This window comes from Lissotriton vulgaris, chromosome 5 (genome assembly GCF_964263255.1).
Source record: "Lissotriton vulgaris chromosome 5, aLisVul1.2, whole genome shotgun sequence".
NCBI classification, from domain to species: domain Eukaryota; kingdom Metazoa; phylum Chordata; class Amphibia; order Caudata; family Salamandridae; genus Lissotriton; species Lissotriton vulgaris.
Window position 1 is genome coordinate 1,495,253,083 of NC_141693.1, and position 20,935 is coordinate 1,495,274,017.

Sequence of the window (20,935 nt, forward strand, 5' to 3'; positions counted from 1 at the left end):
GACAGGAGGCATGGGAGTGCCAATTAGCATTGGGTGGTAGTAGTGAGATGTAGTCAGTGGAAGCAAATGCTGACTGAATGCAGAGGTTTCTCAGGAACAGATGAGTGGTGGCAGGGAAGGGGGGTGATATCTGTCAGTAGTGAGTAAGACAATGGTCTGTGGCAGGTGGAGAGGATTGGTGGGTGATGGTGCCTAAAGTTGTGGGTGGTTTCAGTGTTCCCTGGCAGGGAGCATTGGGTGAGGAAGTGGGGGTGGTGGTGCGAAGCTGTGTGAGTTAGCTGCAGAGTGCTGTAGGTAATTGTAGTTAGTAGTGGGCAGCTGCAGGGAGTACTGTTTCAAAGAAATTAGATGGGTGGTGGGAAGAAAATGGTGATTTGAGGGGACGGTGATCAGTGTTGGGGAGTAATGGGTGGTGCTGGATCTCTATGATTGGCACTGAGCGATGCTATGGGGATCTCTAATTGGCGCAATGGGCTATGCTTGGCTCAGGAAGTCCTGAATGGCACAGTGAGATGTGGCTAGTGTCCTGAGGTCTGCATACCGCAGGGAACTCGAATGGGCTGACAGAGCATGAAGTGCCACATGGACTTGATGCAAGGATCCCAGGCTGGCACAGGGAGCTCTGGGTGTGAAAAGGAGGCATCGTCAGTACAGGAAGCTTTATTTGATGCAGTGTGCTCCAGCTGGTGCAAGGAGATGTGGTTTGCAAAGGATGTTTGGGTTAATGCAGCGGGTCTTTCTTGGCACATGATCATCTGGTCGGCTTAGGGAGCTATGATAAACAAAAAGAGCAATGGTTTGCACTGGGGACTCCCTGGACAGACACCGCGAGCTGCGCTGGTAGAGTGAGTCAATGGCTGGTGGAGAGAATCTGGTTGGTATAGACTGCTCCGGTTGGCACAGGAGCTCTTAATGGAGGAAGCTCTGCTTTGAAAACAAGAGAGGGAGCAGTGATGAAAGTAAAGGCCTGCGCAGCCGAGTGAGTGTTCTGTGCATGCTCTCACCCTAAAAGCTTCGTGCTTGATGCCCGAACTCTGCAGCTGGTTCAGTCGGGCGTCAATGCGCTTCATGGAACTGGGAAACTCGGGCAGTGCCCTCAACTGGTTCTCGGAGATGATGAGATCCTGCAGGGCTGGCAGCAGGCGGAGGGCATCTTCATCGATGTGAGTGATGGAGTTTGAGGACAGGTCCACAAGCTTCAGCTTCTCTGGAACACAAACAGTCACCATTAGACCTCAAACATATGCTGCAGTGGAAGAGCTCTAGAAACAGCCCTGCTCTGCCCTCAGGCCATGGGAATGATGCAGTGCCCATGGCTGCACCCTACAGAGTAGGTGAGCCCGCTCATGCAGTGGGTAAGTGCATTTTTATTTTTATACTTATAACCCACTGAGTACTTTCAGGATCTGTTCTCCTGGTACAGGCCAGGCAGGAATCTCAGATCTAGCTTCTCACGAAGTGTCATCATTCCCAGATCAAATAAAGCAAGATGGGGAGGCAGGGCTTTTTCCAGAGGGGCAGGAAAACCCTTGAACTAAACTACCTTTTAAGCTGCATTGTCAACCTTCTCTGATGCAATTTAGGAAGCAGCTGAAGACTTGGCTATTCTTTCTATTTTTTTATTTTTTTATTGAAATCAGACGTGATACATTGGAATAGCTTGGTAAAGAAAAATTATACAGTATGTATACTAGGTAAGCAAAAGAAAACATATCTTTCTGGCATTATCATTTAATTGTCATTCGTTATAAGTATAATACAATCTATTCCTTTATCAAACCCCTTGTCTGTTTCGTTCCTCCATCCAAACAATGAGTGGATTCCATACTTTCATACCTTTCTTCATAGTTTTTAACCCTTTACATTTATATAGAGCAATTTCCTGCTTCCCAATAAATATTAATCGATTTAGCCACTGATAATATGTTGGTGGTTCGGAATCCTTCCATACAGTGGCAATCAAAAGACGTGCTATTGATGGACTTAAGAACACAAAATCCCTTTGTGGCACATCAAATTGCATCCTTACATCATAGCCCAATAACATTCGTGTGGAGGAAATCTTAACATTCCTCCCCAGTGTCTGTGCCATAAACGACTCAATCCCCATTTTTAAGTTATCTAATTTTGCACACAAATAAAACATATGTATCATGTCAGCTAGTCCAGTTTGACATCTTCGGCAACCATCCGATTCTCTTTTTCCCCATTTGTACAATTACGACGGTGTATAGTATAAGCTATAAACCGTTTTGTATTGTTGAGCCTTAAGGTTAGATTAAATCATTTTTTTTACCCATTTCCAACACCTTATCTTTATCAACCTCCCCATCACTTAATTTACTTGACCAGTTTGCTTCTGTTCTTTCAAAATCATTGGGCGTAGATTTTTGTAGCTCCTGATAAAAATCTTTTATTCTATTCTTAGAATTCCTCATGAGCTGAAGTATTGGTATAGACCCAGAGCTAATACTTTCTTTTGAAATACCTCTTATGCAATTCCTAACCTGTAAATATTTAAAACACGAATCACTTTGCAGGCAAAATTTCTGTGCAATTTCTATAAACCTGAGCATTTCTTGATTTGCATTAACATCTGTCAGCATTACAATCCCCTTCTCTTCCCACTTTCTGGCCATATCATCAAAAATAATTTGGTGCAGGAGGTCATAGTGCCAAAGTGATGAATAATTGGTGAACCTGCTTATCATACAGGTTTTCCCTATCCTTCTCCAGATTTTAATTGCACCGTCAATACATTTGTAGCCTTTCTTTTGATATTTTATTAAATCATCTTGGCGCTGAAATATTCCGCCTGCGGCTTCCCCAATCGCCAGTTCATAAATACTTGGTACTTCAATCACATAATTTTGCATATTCTTATGATAATACAAAATACCCAGATGTTGCAGGGCCGTAGCCCAATAATATATCTGTATATTAGGAGCGTTCCACCCACCCCGATCAATTGGTTGGCTCAAATATTTGTAAGCACGTCGAGTTTTCTGATAGCTCCAAATGAAATTAGTGATCATCCCCTCAATTTTCTGTATTTTTTTAACCATTAATTCTAATGGGAAGGCCCAAATTAGATATAAAATTTTAGCAAAGATTTTCATTTTAATTACGTTTATCCTGCCGATTATTGTAAGGTGTAGATAGTCCAGTCGTTTCAGCTCTCTACTGATTGAGCCCATCACTGGATCTATATTTATTGTCCAGATATCACCCACTTTTGCTGTTAATCTAACTCCTAAATATGTTGCTGACTCCTTTTCTCGAAGATCGTGTAATATACAGTGGGGGGAACAGATAATTTGCGTCTTTGAGCTGTTTAGAAGATATCCTGATCCCTCCTCCAAAATCTTTCTGCCAGATCTTCTACCTCTGCAATTGCTTCTTGTGGGACTGGTGTTAGCAAGGCAATGTCATCGGCATATGCCAATATTTTTGTCTCAAAGCTATGGGAAACTACTGGTATAATTATAGGATTATTTAAAATCAGGGAGATAAAAGGATCCAAATAAAATGTGAAAAGGATTGGGTAGCACGGGCAGCCCTGGCGAGTACCTCTTTCTATCTTCAGGCTCTTAGATGTATGCCCCATTATCTGAATCTTGGCGTGAGGGTTATAATACATTGCCTGTATTGCCTGAATGAATCCTGGTCCAAAGCCTCTCTCAGCTAGTTTATCCCACAGGTAGCTTCAGGCCACCCGATCGAAGGCTTTCTAGGCGTCTAGAAGGACCACAGCCACCGCTCTTTTCTCTACCTCAGTAATATCTAATATTGATATTACTCACCGCGTGTGGTCTGTGGTCCTCCGGCCAGGAACAAAGCCATGCTGCCATGGTGAAATAATTGCAGGGATGTTCTTTTGTAATCGGGTGGCCATAATTTTCTAATATATTTTTGCATCTGTGTTCATAAGCGAAATCGGGCGATACGACGAGGGGAGTTCCGGGGGTTTGTCTTTCTTTAAAAAAAACACAACGCCTTTGTCCTGTCATGACATTTGGGGTATTCCACGATATTGAACATCTAAAAATAGGTCTTGCATAAGAGGTACTATTTGTGATGATAGCATTTCATACAGCTCAGTCGGAATTTTATCTGGCATTATCAACTCTCTCATCTGGCCCAGCTGCTTTACCAGATGAGAGAGTTGATAATGCCAGTTGTACTTCCTCTAACGTAATTTTTTGCTCTAGTTCCTGAGTCGTTTCGCTATTTATCCTGGGAAGTGATATACCCTAGTTATCAATATCTTCTAGATCGTCTAAAATGTATTTTTTTTCTTGGTTTGGACCGTTGTTCTAGTTTGGCTGGGGGTGTTTCGGTTAATGACGTTTGGAATCTTTTAAACTGGACCTGCAACTGCAGAGTTTCTAGCAAATAAACAATATAAATATATTGCGGTCATATTCTGGCCCCAGAACAGCATCAACATCTCGTTTCTTTTTTGCATAACATAGTTTTAACTTTTCTTTTTAAGTGGCTTTTATTAACAGTCCTTCCTACTTGTCTCTGAAGTTATAGCACCGGGTTTATTGTGTGTTATTTATTGTGTCATGCTGTATCTGTTCTTCCAAGAGTATGCCAGGCTGCTCGAGTTCCCTACTCCTGCCAAGTCAAGCGCCTAAAATAATCTACTTGATTATGTATTTGAGGCTCTGGGACATCAGTAACAAACCAAAGTACTCATTTTTTAATACTGCACAGTAGTCACTGACAGCCCCAGGACCTGAAGAAATAGCCTCGGAGCTACCAGTTCAGAAAGGTCCCCACGTTGAAGAGATCTCATACTTAGCCCAGTGAAGTCAGCAGCTCGGATGCGGGTGATCTGGTTGAAGCGGGCATACAGGTAGGTGGTCTCCTTTGGCAGCTTCGGGATGCTTTTAAGGTCAGCATCATCACAGTACACAGACGTGCCTAGGCACACACAGACGAGGCATGTGGGAAGCCCTGCAGAAAAGAAGAAATACAGGTGCAAAAGTGAATTGCAGAGGTCAGAGGGGAAAAGTACTTGGATTTAAAACACAGAACAAGAAAGAAAACAGGCACTGGCAAAGACAGTAGGTGGGACATTGGCAAGTGTCCATTTTTTTTAATTTACTTTTGTTTTTGGCAAACATATGCAATGGACATTAAAAGTGTAAAAGTAATAAACACTGCTGATGTCTGAAGGGGTGTGCAAATGCTTGCAAAAAAAGTAAGTAAAAAACGACATTGTATAATTAACAAATAAAACATATTAAATTGTACCATAAATGAGAGCAGAGAATGGCCTACCAGCCCTGACACTGAAGTGGGCTAATTTCTGGGTAGAGAGGAACATGTGCAAGAGCAAAAATGCCATTTCTCATAGTGAAGAGAGCTAAGGGCTAAAGTGGGCTGACCCAGCCCCACACACACAATTTCCCATTTTAATTCCCATAAGAAAGTTTGTTTTCCCATACCGAAAAAATGCTGATTGGAATCATACCAAAGTTTGCACAAAGTTATACCTTTACTCAGAAAGCGTGCTTTTTTAAAATAATTTAGCACAATTCTGTTCATTCGTTTTCGAGAAGTTGGCATTTAGACAGGTGCTCAGGAGGGGATGAAGTAGTTAACTCTGATAAAATGTTAGAGAGATGTGAACCATGCAGAAATCCCTTGACTCCCAACATTACAAAAAATAGTCAGTTCTGATTGAATGTGGGAGCTGACTCTCTTATCAACTACTTTGGTGATGTGGATCTGGAGAAGGATCAGCAGTACAGAAATGATGTGATTGACAGGCCGCAACATGAGAGAAATGTTGCGTCCAACAGTACAGGACTCAGGGACTTAGTCTCTGAATCCTGAAAAAGAAATGGGCATATAAGAGGTCAACTGGCACACCTTGACCCCGAGGGGAAGGGCTGGTTGGCCCAAAAGCTGGATCCATGAGATCTAGCACAGCTCTCCTTTGTGGTACCTCAGGTCCAATCAAGTTCACCGGGTCCAATAATAAATAAATACAAATGTTAGAAGGGTCTGGTCATAGCCTAGACTGCCGTTGCACAGACTGTAGGCTTAGCTGGCTGCCGGGGGTTAGGAGCAGGGCCTAGCTGGAGGCCACACCGTGCAGTCATCCACCAGTTGTACACCGGTGAAAGTCATGTGCCGAGGGGCCGAGGAATGGCTGCCCGCAGAAGGATGGGCCTTGTTGCCAATCAGGTCGTAAGCAGTGCGTGATGGGGGTGCAAGTTCTAGTCAGTCATACACCTGGTGACTTTGAGTGGTTCTTTTGTTTTTTAAACATTAGCTCATAAGTCATTTCATCAGTTAACTATAGCATCACTTTAACCTTTGCTTATTTCAGTGAATTTTGGGTCAATTTTTGACTATATTCTATCACTCATGGCATGTTAATTGACATCATTGATGACATCACTGATGACACATCAAATTGATAATTGAACACAGGTGTAAGGAGACTGGCAACTTCAACTCAACCAAAGACATCATAAAGCAGATGGTGAGAGAAGAGGGCGCCAGAGCAACGCGCTGGAGAAGATAAGTGAAGCAGCAGAAAGAAGGGGCATCCAGATGGCAACCAGGGAGAGTAATGACACAGAGGGTAAGGAAAGAAGAGAGAATGAGTTATGTGCAATACTTCAGGAAAGTGGTATAGGAAAGTTAGGGCAAGAGATAGAAAAGAGAATTATAGTAAGCCTCTCCTAACATTAATAATCAGGGAAAGACATGTTTTGTACATATTATCAATATCTTCAGAAGGTGTATCTTGGTTCTATAGCAAACAACTAAACAACACCAATCAGTGTGGATCTGCTGTTGTATATCTTGACATGAGCACACGTGTGCTTTGTATAGGTGGCAACAGACCAGTCCCAAAGTGCAACACGGACCACACTTTTGTTCCATTTTCCAGTAACCATCCACAAAACAAGATGAGAAGAAGTCAAACACAGCTACAAGTCAGCAGTGGTGACCTCCCAGTCCCTCTGTGCAGATCCAATGACCTGCCCTCGTGCATGTCCAGTCTGTTCTTTGCACTGTGAGCAAGCAGTCTTGCCACTCCCAGGCGGTGCTGCCAGGGCAGAGTTTCCCAGAAGCCAAGGACTGCCATTTAAAAGAGTTTCTGCACAGTTGTGGAGTCTGCCAATTCCTGGCTATGATCCGGGTATTCATATTTCCAGCTTTGTTGTCGTCATACTTTTAGATGAAAATTTCCCCTACTTCGTGGATGTCCTCTCCATTCGCAAATAAGTAAATACACTCCATACCCTTCACCCCGGATCTTTATTAAAATACAGACATAATTGGGGTCCAGTGGGCCATCCCACCCAGGACTCCCGTATCACTGTACCTTCTGTAGTAATGATAACTGCTCTCCTGATTGCGAGTCTCTAAATGACTTTTTCTACCTTTCGGTCTTTCTTTTCTCCCTCTTTACTTCTCTCCACGCATCTCCCGCCTCCCTTTCAGTATCTCCTCTCTTTGCCCTTACCCTCTTGGTCTCTCCTACTTTCTGCTGTCTCTCGCCTGTCCTTATCTTCTTTCTCCCTCCTCTCCCTAACATTCTTATTTGTGGACCCTTTCTCTTGCCTTTTTTTGTTCATTGTTATCTTTTTCTCTTGTTTCATTACCTCCTATCCCATTCAGACAACTTTTTCTCTCCGCATCTTTTGTACTATTCACCACCTTTTAAATTCCTTTTCTCCCTCGTCTTCATTTCCTCTTTATCCTCTACTCCTCTGTGCCTCACCCAACCTCCTATAAAAGTAAACACAGAACCAGGCCCCAGGTAGACTTTGGGGCACATTAAGAAAGATATGATGCAGCGTGGCGCTGCAAGCAATTTAGCAGCGCTGCGCGTCTTTTAAAAAATGTAGGGGATGCACCGTATTCAGAAGAATACGGCGCATCTCTTGTTTTTTCTATCACCAGAGCTAGAAAAACTGCCTAGCGCCAATACAGTCACCCTTGCGGCATGGTGCAAGGGTGCCTGCATTGCAGGGATGATTGTTTATCTGCAGGAAGAGAAACCTTCTTGCACATAAACAATCATTAAAGGCGATTTGCTCCTTCTAAGTGTGCGGCACACAAAGAAAGAGCAAAAACTGAGGAGAAATAAAAGTATTTCTCCTCGTTGTGCCACTCAGATGCCTGCTTTTCATTAGCGTTAGTTTTTGTCTCTGTCTCAGATTTACACATCCTTTTAAACCTGGGGCAACACTAAAAAGCAATGGGTGTTGCGGTGGAACGCCCACAGCAACACCCATTGCACGCCCCTTGCACGCAAAGTGATGCGTGAAAAGTGGCCGTATTTACAAAACCATGAAAAGCCACACAGGGTGGCTTTGCATGGCCTTGTACATATGAGCTTCCATAGAGCGCTACAGGAGCGGCAAAATAAGTGACGCTCTGATGGCACTAGGGACTTGTAAATATGCCACTTTGTGTTTTAAAAAAATGTGAGCAGGTGGCTGCTAGAATAACTGCATACAGTGCAGGGCGAGCTGGGTCCCTTCCAATCTCAGTCTAGACACTGTGCCGCTACACCATGGTAACTACTCTCCTGCTCTTCTCCTGGGTCTCCATTTCAGGGTTGTGTGTGTATTTACTTGACTTATAGTCCTTCTGCTTCCATGCCCACATTGGAGTTTCTTGTTCCTTTTGTTCACATAGATGTCCTGCTCTCAACCTTGTTCATGCCAGGTTGTCAAAAGCCTCTCTTCCTGTGTCGGATGAGAGTGGTTTGTTTCTGGTTTATATGTTAGCCAGGGACTTCCCTTTCAAGCCTGTTCATATGGCAGATATGAATCTACTACTTTTGCTTGTTTCTGGTGCCATATTTATGCTGTAGTGGCTGCGATACCTGTTCAAAGGTCCTCCGCTTTGGCTGCATTTCCATCAACTTTCTCAGCTCTGCATTCTTTCGATAATTCCCTTGTTCTTGTGTAGTCTTTGTTTATGTCTGTTTGAACTCTGTGCTTTTGTTTGTGCACTATGTTCATGATTGCATACGATTGTTGGCTAATAGTTTCTGTCCTCCTGGCCCATAGGAATGAATGGGGAATTATTCCTTAATTGCGAATTCGCAAATAAGTAAGATTAAGAAATCACTAAAAAATAGCGATTTTCTACATACATTCCATTTTGCGATTTCTAAATAGCGATTCCTTAAAAATCGCTATTTAGAAATCGCAAAAGGGAATGTTGATACATCTAACCCTACATTCTCAATTTGCGATTCACAATTTACTAATCGCAAATTGAGAATAATTTCAAGGGTGCAGGGGTGTCTCAAGGACACCCTGCTGCACCCCTGAAATTTACATGTTTGTGCATATGGCGCACATACATGCCCTATGGGCATGTATGTGCGTCACATGCCACCTTCACAAATGCCAAATTGTGCATTTTTAAAAGAATTTGCAAATTACCACCAACTACAAGTTAGTGGTAATTTGCGAACCTAAATTCGCAATTCAAAAATGCTACATACATAGCATTTAAGGAATCGCTAAATTGAGATTCCTTAAATGCTTAAGCAAAATAAGGAATCGCAAATGTTTGCGATTCCTTATTTTGCAAATTTTTGTTACATGCCAAAACATGCGAATTCCGGCCTTTGCGAATCGCAAACGGCTTGATACATCTAGCCCCAAATTCCTTCATACATACCATTTTGCGAACATGAGTTTGCAAACGCCGAAATTCGCCGAATTTCGGCGTTTGCGAACCCATTTGGCCTTAATACATATGGCCCTAAATTCTGCCAACCAGCGGTTGAAGTGCATTAAAAAGTATGGGAACTATGATGCTGTGTGCAATAATGGCAAGTTGAGAGAGCATGGGGGAGGGGTCAAAGGTGGAGCTAAAAAATCCAAATGTTCGATAGACTGCTACAAAATATGTACAAGGGTTTAATTTAAAAAGTGCTTCCAAAATGAAGATTTAGTAATATCCAGACTGTACTTAGTCATTTTTTTTACAACAGTCTTTTAAAAGCACACACTTCACGGCTCAGCTGGTAACTCCCTTGCAATACCAACCAAAAGGATAAATATGTCATGAGGACGTTTTCAAGTGATTCCATCAATTAAAGCCAATACAGTCTTCCAAGCACCCTTTACATTTGCAGAATATCCAGTTGCGAGCATTTACATTGCTTTTAGGCAAGCAGCCACCCTGTCAAGAAGGCTTGTTTAGCTGTCTGCACCTTCCTCGGTTTCACAGCACAGAAGGATCTCTGCCTTAAACTACAGCTGAAGCATTTCTGCTCTCAGAATTAACTGTCCTGAGACGGTTATTTTTCCACAAAAAGTAGGGGAACTGTTTTTCTTACATTAAAAAGTAAGGGCACGTCGTGCCCCTCCGATCCTGCCTACTTTGACCACTGCTGCCAACTGGTTTGCTTTTGGTTCTGGCAACCCTGACCTGGTTCAGTACACACCTATAATTTCTTGTAATAATCTGTGCCATGCTTCTTCCATTTTGGCTGCTGTGTCCACTGTCGTACTTCTCCTTGTTGGTGTTGCTTTGACTTTGCTTCTGTTGTGTCAGTTCAGTATTTCAGTCCAGCTTGGTAAACACCTGTTCTCCATACATGCTGAGTACATTTTATAATTAATTAATTGCTCATTTTTATTTTCAGGGTTGCTGAGTACCAAGACTGGCTAGTGTTTATTTCACCGCATGTGTCTTTTATCCACCAATATGCAATCCTTTCCTCTATATCACACTCTTGTAGGTTCTTTTTCATCCCTGCTTTTCCCCTTTCCCATTGTATTTTCCTTTTTCTCCACCTCCCCCTCTTTCCCCCTTGCTGCTTTGCTCTCTCATATTGTAGGTCAAAGACTGATGCTTAGAAATAAATCCCGGTCCTCACAAGAAGAGTGCTCGTGGGCACCACCTGCAATAACTGGCTCAAAATAAGCACTGGTATGGGGGTGGTTGGGTTTAGGGAAGGGTCTTTCTAAAGGGTAACATGAGGGTTTTAGGGTTTGGAAAGGGTAGTGTAAAAGGGGCAAAGGAGTAGAAAAGTGCTTTTAGGGTCCATGGATGGACAGTGTTAAGGAGTAGTAAGGTATGTTTAAGGGTTCAGGCATGGTAGTGTGATGGTGTAGTAAGATTTTTCTAGGGTTCAGGAATGGGTAATGTTAAGGGGTAGTTAGAATTTTTACGATGATATGATTTTCTATATATGGGTTTGCAATACTCTGTACTACCTAGGCATGCAACAGTGTTAAGGTCAAACAATGTAAAACATTGCGATGCTATGGTAATCACAATGTGATTACTGTGATGTAACGTTCTGTGATGTGAAATGAAATGAAATGAAAATGCGTTTTGTAAAGCGCAGATAGTTGCCCGGAGGCGTCCAAGCGCTGTGACTAAGAGGTGTTCTTACAGTTGGGTGGATAGCACAGAGGATGAAGAGGGCCTATTTATTAAACAAAAAGATTTTCAGTTGTTTCCTGAAGGAAGTTAGGTCAGGATTGGACCTCAAGTGGGGGGGGGGGGGAGTGTTCCACAACCTGGCCACATTTAGGGTGAATGAAAGGCCTCCCACTCTAGTCCGTTTGACCTTGGGCACGATAGCAAGAAATGCATTGGCTGAACGCAGCTGTCTGCTAGGGAGGTACGGGGTGATTAAAGGGAGATTAATTGCTGGACCTGTTTCCCAGAATGACTGATGGGCAATACAGAGGGACTTAAAGCTAATCCTGTCCCTAACAGGGAGCCAGTGCAGTGTTTTCAGTCCAGGTCTAGCAGAAAGCCTACGGGGAATTTGCAGTAGGGTACGGGCCGCACAGTTTTGAATAACTTGCAGTTTCCGCAATGTGGACTCGCGGGCTCCAAGATAAAGTGCGTTTCCAAAATCTAGCCTAGAGTGGATCAGTCCCTGTACGACGATTTGTTTGGCCTTGAATGGTAACAGGGGAGTATCCTCCTTAACATTCTGAGAAGGCCAAAACAGGTGGCCGATAGCTTGATGGCCTGATAGTCTAACGTTAGGGACCTATCGAGCCAAATGCCCAGGCTCTTAATGGCATTCTTGGGAGCTGGAGGGGGACCCAGACAGGCTGGCCAAATCGGGCCAACCGAGGATGGAGCCGAGCATCCCAACAGCATGACCTCTGTCTTGTCCCCATTAAGTTTGAGACAACACAGGGTCATCCAGCTGTTCACTTCGCTCAGGCAACCTGCCAGATCCACCATGGCTGCAGAGCCCTCGGCCCACGTCAGAGAGACCACTAGCTGGGTATCGTCCGCTTAGGTAATGATCTTAATACCATATGGACGGACGATCCCAGCCAGCTGCCTCATATAGACGTTAAACAACGTCGGGCTAAGCGAGGAGCCCTGCGGGACCCCACAGCCCAAAGGTCTGCTGGTGGAGGTGGTATTTCCCTCAAAAACCTGAAAGGTTCTATCACTCAGGAATGACCTGATCCATTTCAACGCTCCCCCCTGAATTCCAATGTCATAGAGACGCTGCAATAAGATTTCATGATTCACCGTGTCAAAAGCAGCGCTTAGATTGAGGAGGATGACTGCCGCCGATCCTCCTCGATCTAAGATTCTTCTAGTTTCCTCCAGAACTGCCAGCAAAGCAGATTCCGTCCCATGTTTGGGGCGGAAACCCGTTTGTGAAAGGTCAAGCAACTGATTGTTTTCTAGAAAATTAGTCAAGAGACTGTTGATGTATTTCTCTAGTATCTTGCTGACCCAGGGGAGCAGGGAAATGGGACTATAATTAATGAAGTTATTTATGTTCATGTTGGGTTTCTTCACGAGTGCCCTCACCCTAGCCTCTTTCCATGCTGGTGGGACCGTGTTAGTGGAGATTGAGGCATTAAGTACCTCCAACATAACAGGAAGGATAGTGTGGCTAACGGCCATTAGGGAACTCGGAGGTGCAGGATCACAGGGAGAGCCTGATTTTACTTGCCTCATTAAAGTAGCAAGTAGGTCCGGGTGTAGCAGAGGGAGCTCAGCCAGCACAGATGACAGATTGCCTAGTTTATCCTGCTTAGAGTTTGCCAAGATGTCTACTGGAGCATTTGAAATGGTGTTTGAAAATGATGAGTAGATGAGATCCACTTTGTTGTAAAAAAAAGTCCACTAGATCATTACAGCGAGCTTGTAAGTCTTCACTGTTTACGGGGGGCTGAGGAAGTTTAGTAAGACTCTTTACAATCCGGTAGATCTCCTTAGAGTTAGAGCTGGCTTCGGAGATTTTTTGTGTGTAGTACAGGGTTGAGCTTTCTTTATCTCCTTCTTGTAGTCACTGATGGATTTTCTGTACAAGATTTTATCTGGGTCTGTGTAACCCAGACGCCATTTCCTCTCTAGCCTCTTACACTTGCTTTTGATGTCCATAAGCTCCTCCGAATACCAAGGGGCCGAGGTCCTAGATCTCTTTGCCAGGGTTTTCCTAACGGGTAGTATGATAATCAGTGATTTAGTTATCCAGTTTTTGAATTCATCATTAGCTACCAAGGGATCTGCGTTGATGGGTGGTATTGTGGCTTGTAACTCTTCGACCCACTTGTCAAGGGAAAGTTTGGACCAGTTTTGTGCTTCCCGTAGCCCTGGTGTCAATGCGGGGGTTTGTGAGTGTTCCAAATAAGAGGGACTAACCAATGGTCAGTCCACGGGAGCGCGGTGGGAGACTCTGCCTTCAAATCAGGACAGTTACTGAATACAGGATCAAGCAAGGGCCCTTTAGTATGTGTGGGTAATGAGACAAGCTGAGCTAACTGTAACGCAGAAAAGTCAGCGATTAACTCTTGAGCCGTGTGGTCCCCAATGTAATGCATCACATTGCAACAACTGACATTCATCAAGGAATAGACTGAAAAGACACAGTGCCCCTTCTCATCTTTCTCTGGTCCAATCCAGTAAATCGCACTCACCCTGATCAGTCATAGATCCAAACAGATCCTGTTCTTCTGTATTGTCGGGTGTGGGAGGAAGGACCTTTTTCGTTGGAACCCTGGTTGTAGGTGCGCGTCGTGTAGTACTTTCCCGGATCTTCGGTGGAGGTGCCAGAGTGCCAACCTCAATCTAGGCAAAAAACAAGCATTCAGCAGGGAAATATTGCAGGATTTGCAAGTGTCAACCATGGGTGTCTTGTGGGGTGCTGTCATTTACATCTAGTGTATCCTCCCGGGTGGGAGGCATCTGTCAGTAGCACTCACGGGTAGCCCTTGTAGAGAGAGATGTATGAAAGTTACACCTGTGTATGCCCCTTGTGAGTGCTAGAAGTCAGTGTATGGCACACGGGATCCCCACTGCAGTGGTATACCAAGGGGTGCTACAGATAAGGATTCAGGGGCACTGGAAGCGCGGTGTGTGGGTTCAGTACCAGGGTAGCCGGTAGATGCAGATGAGGGATGAATTTTTTTGCTGAGCTGTGTGTGAGTCACATAAGCGGAATGGCAGGATCTGCTGTAGGTCACTCCTGAAGTGCCTTTGTTTATGCCAGTGTTGTTGAAGTACTGTAACTGCAAATGGTGCAGCAAGGACGAGTTGAATTGCTTGGACAGAGCAGTGTGTGGTCCGGTCCCGGGTCCCAATATCCTTCGTTCCTCTTTCTTTCTCCCTCTAACCTTTCATTTACCTTTGTTCTAAGTTATGCTCCTCCTACACTCTGAGGCAGTCATAGAGGTAAATAAGCAACCAGCATAGAGTGGTGTGCCCAGTTGTTGACGAGCAGGTGTACTCCAGGGCATCACTGAGGGGCCAAGACAGACCAGTGTGGTTCTAGCACTGAAAGAGCAGTAGGTGCTTCAGTGTAGGATTCAGAAGCGTTGGTAGAGTTGTGTAGGGAACTAGTAGTGTAATAGAAATGTGTGCTACAGATCAGGATAAGCGCACATTAGCAGGTGTCTCTTACCATCGTCCCGGGTTCTCCATAGTCATAGAGGTCTTCGTAGTTGCTCAGGTCGATGACCTCACCATAGTTGTCCAGGTTCAGGTCGTAGTTTTCCAGGATGAGATCTTCATAGGTGTTCACCTCTATCTTGGGCTTCTCCACTATTGTTTTCTCCACTTTTTTTTTGCCCGGCCCTCTAGGCCCTCGGGCAGGGCGAGCCAAGACCAAGTTCACAGTCAAAAATAGTGCCCAGAAGCAGAAGATGGGGAGCTTCATCTTGCCTCTGTAAAGAACAGCCAATGATGGTAGCCTTAAAGAAGAGGGAAAAACTGTTCATTGTATCTTTAGCAGACGTCAGACACACTCCTGGGATAATTTAAGGCTTCTCACCAATAGATACAGCTGAAAGAGCACGTAACAATAATTTTTGTATAGCACTGAATACCTCAACTTTGTAATTTCTAAGCACTGAAAAAAGAGGTGTAAATGGAAGTCTATTTAATGAAAGTAAATGCATCTTCTTTGGAAATATGTAAGGCGTTATGTCCTGCCACAATCTGAACTTATAAGTCGCTGGTCACATGTAAGCATCAAAACAGAATGGCTGAACTCACAGTCTTATTGCCACGTGCCCAACCAACCGGATCGTACATATTGCAAACGGGAGAAAATGTGTCCAACAGAATATAATAAGGCCCACAGGTTTAAAGGACCTAAGATGTTAAAATAGGCTGCAGGTACCTGACAAGACACAATAAATCCAACTGACAGAAAACATCTTCAACAAGACCCAATTACTCCAACTGGGAGCAAGAACCTCCACCAATATCCAACAACACCAAATAGCAGCAAATATCCAACAGGTCACTATAGCCCAATATTTTGGTGCGAAGGAGGCTCCATAGTTGATCCTGACTCGTCAGAGACGGCCGCTCCTCATCACGCTGCCTCCCCGACCTCACTGCGGTATCGTTCTTCCATCTGCTGTGCTGTGCCCAATTTGATTGCTCATTTAATCATTCAGCTGCTTTGCTGCTTTGTGCTGCGCCCGATTTGTCCACTTATTTATTTACATAGCGCTCCTTACTTTAGTAGAGCAGAGTAGCGCTAGTCCATATGGGACTAATTAGCATACTAGCACAGCGCGCTGCAACGCTGAGCTTTATCTGAGGTGCCTCGATTTAACTATTGTGTCTCCCTGTGCCCTAATAGTAATTTTTAGCGTGTCATTGCAAGTGTGTGCCTCGACTGCCATTTTGCATACTACCTTGTTGTTGTTTAATCTCCCCTCCCCGGATATCCACCCCGCCTCTCAGCTGCTCCGCCCTCGCCCCTCCCCCCCAACTCCTTTATATGACTGATGAACTTCCGCGCAGCATTCACGCGCAGCGGTCGCGCCCCATTCGCGCCGAAGGTGCGCCAAAGGTAAGCCCGTCTACGCCCGTCCGCGCCTGGACTGCGCCCAGTGCCAAACCCCCTGGTCCCTGCAATGCCCAGCCCTCCCGCATTACATACGACGCCACCACCCTCATAGCCCTAAACCCCGGCCGTCTCCCCAACTGCCCCCAAGCCGCTCCTGGACTCACCCATGGACCCTTCTCCTGCAACTCCTGCACGTTTGACGGCATCAAGAACAACTCCTCATCCACGAACACCAAACAGAGATCTGACACCAACCACCTAAAATGCATCCTGCTCAACACCCGCTCTATCCACAGACACGCCATTGACCTCTGGAACCAGCTAGACACCACTTCTCCCGACGTCGCCTTCCTAACAGAAACATGGATGAACGCCTCAGTAGCCCCAGACATCACCATTGCCATCCCAGAAGGATACAAAATCATCCGTAAGGACCGCACCGACCAAACAGGAGGAGGCATCGCTGTCGTCCATAAGAACTCCATCCGCATCTCAACCAGCTCAGACGTCAACCTTACCAGCGCCGAACACCTTCACTTCCAGATCCACACCGATCCCAAGACCACACTCAGAGGCACCCTCCTCTACCGACCTCCAGGATCCCGTGCACAATTCAGCGACGACATCACTGACTTTATCACCCCACACGCCCTCCCCTCCGAGGAATACATTCTACTGGGAGACCTCAACTTTCACCTGGAAAATAGCAATGACAGCAACGCCACCACCCTTCTGGACAATCTCGCCAACCTCGGACTCAAACAACTTGTCACTACCCCCACCCACATTGCAGGTCACACACTCGACCCTATCTTCACCTCCAGCAAACATGTCTCCTTCAGTCACACCACAACTCTACATTGGACGGACCACAGCTGCGTTCACTTCACCTACAATAAGACCACTACTCACAACCATCCTCAACCTACTCTACGAAGAAACTGGAACAAAATCACCATCGACCAGATCTCCTCATCGCTGCTTCAAAACCCCCTTGTCCACTCCTCAAACTCCGACCAAGCAGCCATTAACTTCACCCAATGGCTATCCAACAGCGCCGACCTCCTAGCACCGTTGAAAAAACGTCAAAGCAAACTAGGCAGCAAAAACGCCTCCTGGTTCAACGATGATCTTAAGAAATCGAAGGAACTCTGTCGCTCCCTCGAGAAGGCCTGGAAAAAAGACCCTAACAACAGCACCAAGGACGCCTTCAAAAACGCCACCCGCATACACCACCAACTGATCCGGACTGCAAAGAAAGCCGCATTCAAAGACCGACTAGACAACAACGCCCACAACAGCAAGGAATTATTCAACATCGTCAAAGAGTTTACCAACCCCTCAGCCAACTCCAACGATATCACCCCCTCTCAAGCCCTCTGCGACTCCCTAGCTTCGTTCTTCCACAACAAAATCGCAGACATCCATAACAGCTTTGACAACCAATCCGGAGACCAACCCACTCAACCTTCTGCCGCACCTGCACCCCCCTTGAACATCCTTAACAACTGGAACCCAATCTCCACTGAGGACACCATCCACCTGATGAACTCCATCCACTCAGGATCCCCCACAGACCCATGCCCTCACCACATCTTCAACAAGGCAGATTCCATCATAGCACCACACCTCCGAGACGTCATCAACTGCTCCCTCAACTCCGCCACCTTCCCGGAAAGCTGGAAACACGCCGAACTCAGCGCCCTTCTGAAAAAACCCACAGCTGACCCCACCGAACTCAAAAACTACCGCCCCATCTCGCTCCTTCCATTCCCAGCCAAAGTCATCGAGAAAGTTGTCAACAACCAGCTCGCCGCCTTCCTCGAAACCAACAAATCCCTCGACTCCTCACAGTCCGGCTTCCGAGACAAACACAGCACGGAAACCGCCCTCATCGCTGCAACAGACGACATTCGAACTCTACTGGACAATGGAGACACATCCTCCTCGACCTCTCCGCAGCCTTCGACACAGTCTGCCATAGCACCCTTCTACAGCGACTCAGAAACATCGGAATCCAAGGAAAAGCACTGGAATGGATCACCTTGTTCCTCACCCAGAGAGTCCGCCTCCCACCATTCAAGTCAGAGGCCACTGAAGTCATCTGCGGCGTACCACAAGGATCCTCACTCAGCCCCACCCTCTTCAACGTATACATGAGCCCCCTCGCAGCCATCGCACGCCAACACAACCTCAACATCATCTCCTACGCTGATGACACCCAACTGATCCTCTCACTCACCAAAGACCCTAACACCGCCAAAACCAACCTACATGAAGGAATGAAAGAAGTAGCCGAGTGGATGAAGCATAGCCGTCTGAAACTGAACTCAAACAAAACAGAAGTCCTTATCTTAGGAACCTCCCCCTCCGCCTGGGATGACTCTTGGTGGCCAGAGGCCCTTGGAAAAGCACCCATCCCGACAGACCACGCACGGAACCTGGGCGTCATCCTAGACTCCTCACTCTCGATGACCAGACAAGTTTACGCCGTTTCATCATCTTGCTTCAACATTCTTCGCATGCTCAAAAAAACATTTCGCTGGATCCCGACCGAAACCAGAAAAACGGTCACCCATGCACTGGTTACTAGCCGCCTGGACTACGGAAACACCCTATACGCCGGTACCACCGCAAAACTCCAGAAAAAACTCCAACGCATCCAGAACGCATCAGCCAGACTCATACTAGACATCCCGCGTAAAGACCACATCTCCAGCCACCTGAAAAAACTCCACTGGCTCCCCGTCAACAAGAGGATTACTTTCCGCCTCCTAACCCACGCACACAAAGCACTTTACGAACTTGGACCTGACTGCCTCAACACACGACTTTCCTTCTACACCCCCCCCACCAGCTACGATCCTCCAACCAAGCCCTTGCTACCGTACCTCGCATCAATAAAACCACCATGGGAGGTAGATCCTTCTCCTACCTGGCAGCTAAAACCTGGAACTCACTCCCCACTCACCTTCGTCTCACTCAGAACCACCTAGCATTCAGAAAGCAACTTAAAACTTGGATATTTGACAAGTAATCCCCCACCCTCCCTCAAGCGCCTTGAGACCCTTTGGGTATGTAGCGCGCTATATAAATCGACTTGACTGACTCGGAGTGAACCTGGCATATATTTAAATGTAGCAATGCAAGAAGCTGAAAACTATTCAAGTTTGATTACATATCAGGTGAGATATGGGACAGTGCACCTCATCCCTCGCTGCTTAATAATGTTCAGAGAACAGTGTGAACAGATAATGGATGATTCCATATTACTGACCATGTCCCTGCATCTAGTGAAGTGCAAAAGTGCCATGATGCCCCTGGGTGGGGGCAGTTGGGAATTATTCAGAGAAGAACAAGGGGGAATGGGCAGAGTAAGTGAGCATTACTGTTGTTATCAATGTACTTCAATTAAGCTTAAAGGATGTTAATAAATGTCTCATGATGTCCAATTTGAAATTCCGAAGTCTCTATTGAATGTTTGATACTCCACATCTGCTCCGTCAGTGCACGCTTAGGATATGCGCCGCGTGCTAGATATTTAGATGTTGCTGTTATCCATATGTACATTTAGGCCCTCTTCCGAGTCTGTTATCATAATAGAAGTATGGGGCATATTATCAAGCCTGTGCGCTAAAATTATCGCCGCTTTATCGGCCGAAAACGGCCGATAAAGCGGCGATAATGGGCTTGATAATATGCTCTATGGAATTCCAATCGAAGCACATGTTAGATGTGAAGACATCTAACATGGGCTTCGATTGAAATCCCACAGAGCATATTATCAAGCCCATTATCGCCGCTTTATCGGCCGTTTTCGGCCGATAAAGCGGCGATAATTTTAGCGCACAGGCTTGATAATATGCCCCTATGTTTTTAAGAACCTTGAATGGGCACACCAGCAGGAACCACTGAAGGGATCACAGCAGCAAACTCACCTCCAACCATAGAAGCATCAGCACCAGTAACAATTCTCACGACATTAGCGACCACAGCTGCCATTGCACCAGTAACCACAGCCAGGACCACTGCAACCACAACAGCTGCCACTATGGAAGAGATAATACCAGCAGCAACATCCGCCAGCAAAGCAGTGACAACATCAGTGACCATAACTGGAACCACAGCAGGGACCAGAACAGCAACAATAGCTGCAAACAACACAGCACAACATCTGTTCCCACAACCGCCACCACAGTATCACGAATAGCTGCAGCAATATTTACAAGCACAGCAGGAATCAAAGCACTGACTACAGCTTCAAGCACAGCTGTCACCATGACAGAGACAACAGCAGCAACCACAATGTAAACGACAGCAACAACCACATCTACCACCACATCAGGAACCACAGCAAAAATAGCAGCCATGACAGCAGTAACCAGAGCTGCTGCAATAGCAGAGACCTCAGCTGGCACTGTGCAAGGACAACAGCAGGAGCAGCTGCCAGTGCAGCAGAAAACACAGTAGCACCCAGTGATGTAAACACAGGAGGGATCACAGCAATGACAGCAGCTGCCAACCTGACAGAGTCAAAAGCTGCAACAGCAGCTGCCAACAGCACAGGGACAAAAGCAGTGACCACAGTTGTAACCACAACAGAAACAACAAGAGCAAACCTGTCAAACCAGT

The 20,935-nt window shown here is 45.7% G+C and overlaps 1 protein-coding gene across 1 annotated transcript in view; it reads right to left on the reverse strand.

Annotated features, from left to right (window-relative positions):
• The window catches only part of OPTC (opticin), an 88,181-nt gene that overhangs the window by 48,948 nt on the left and 18,298 nt on the right, over positions 1-20,935 (reverse strand). The window contains exons 2-5 of the mRNA XM_086923503.1: positions 14,903-15,164; positions 13,920-14,070; positions 4,807-4,965; positions 1,005-1,207 (exon numbers count right to left, since the gene is read on the reverse strand). Of these exons, the coding sequence (XP_086779629.1) occupies positions 1,005-1,207; positions 4,807-4,965; positions 13,920-14,070; positions 14,903-15,157 (768 nt within the window). The 5' untranslated portion in view covers positions 15,158-15,164. The remainder of the gene's footprint in view (positions 1-1,004; positions 1,208-4,806; positions 4,966-13,919; positions 14,071-14,902; positions 15,165-20,935) is intronic.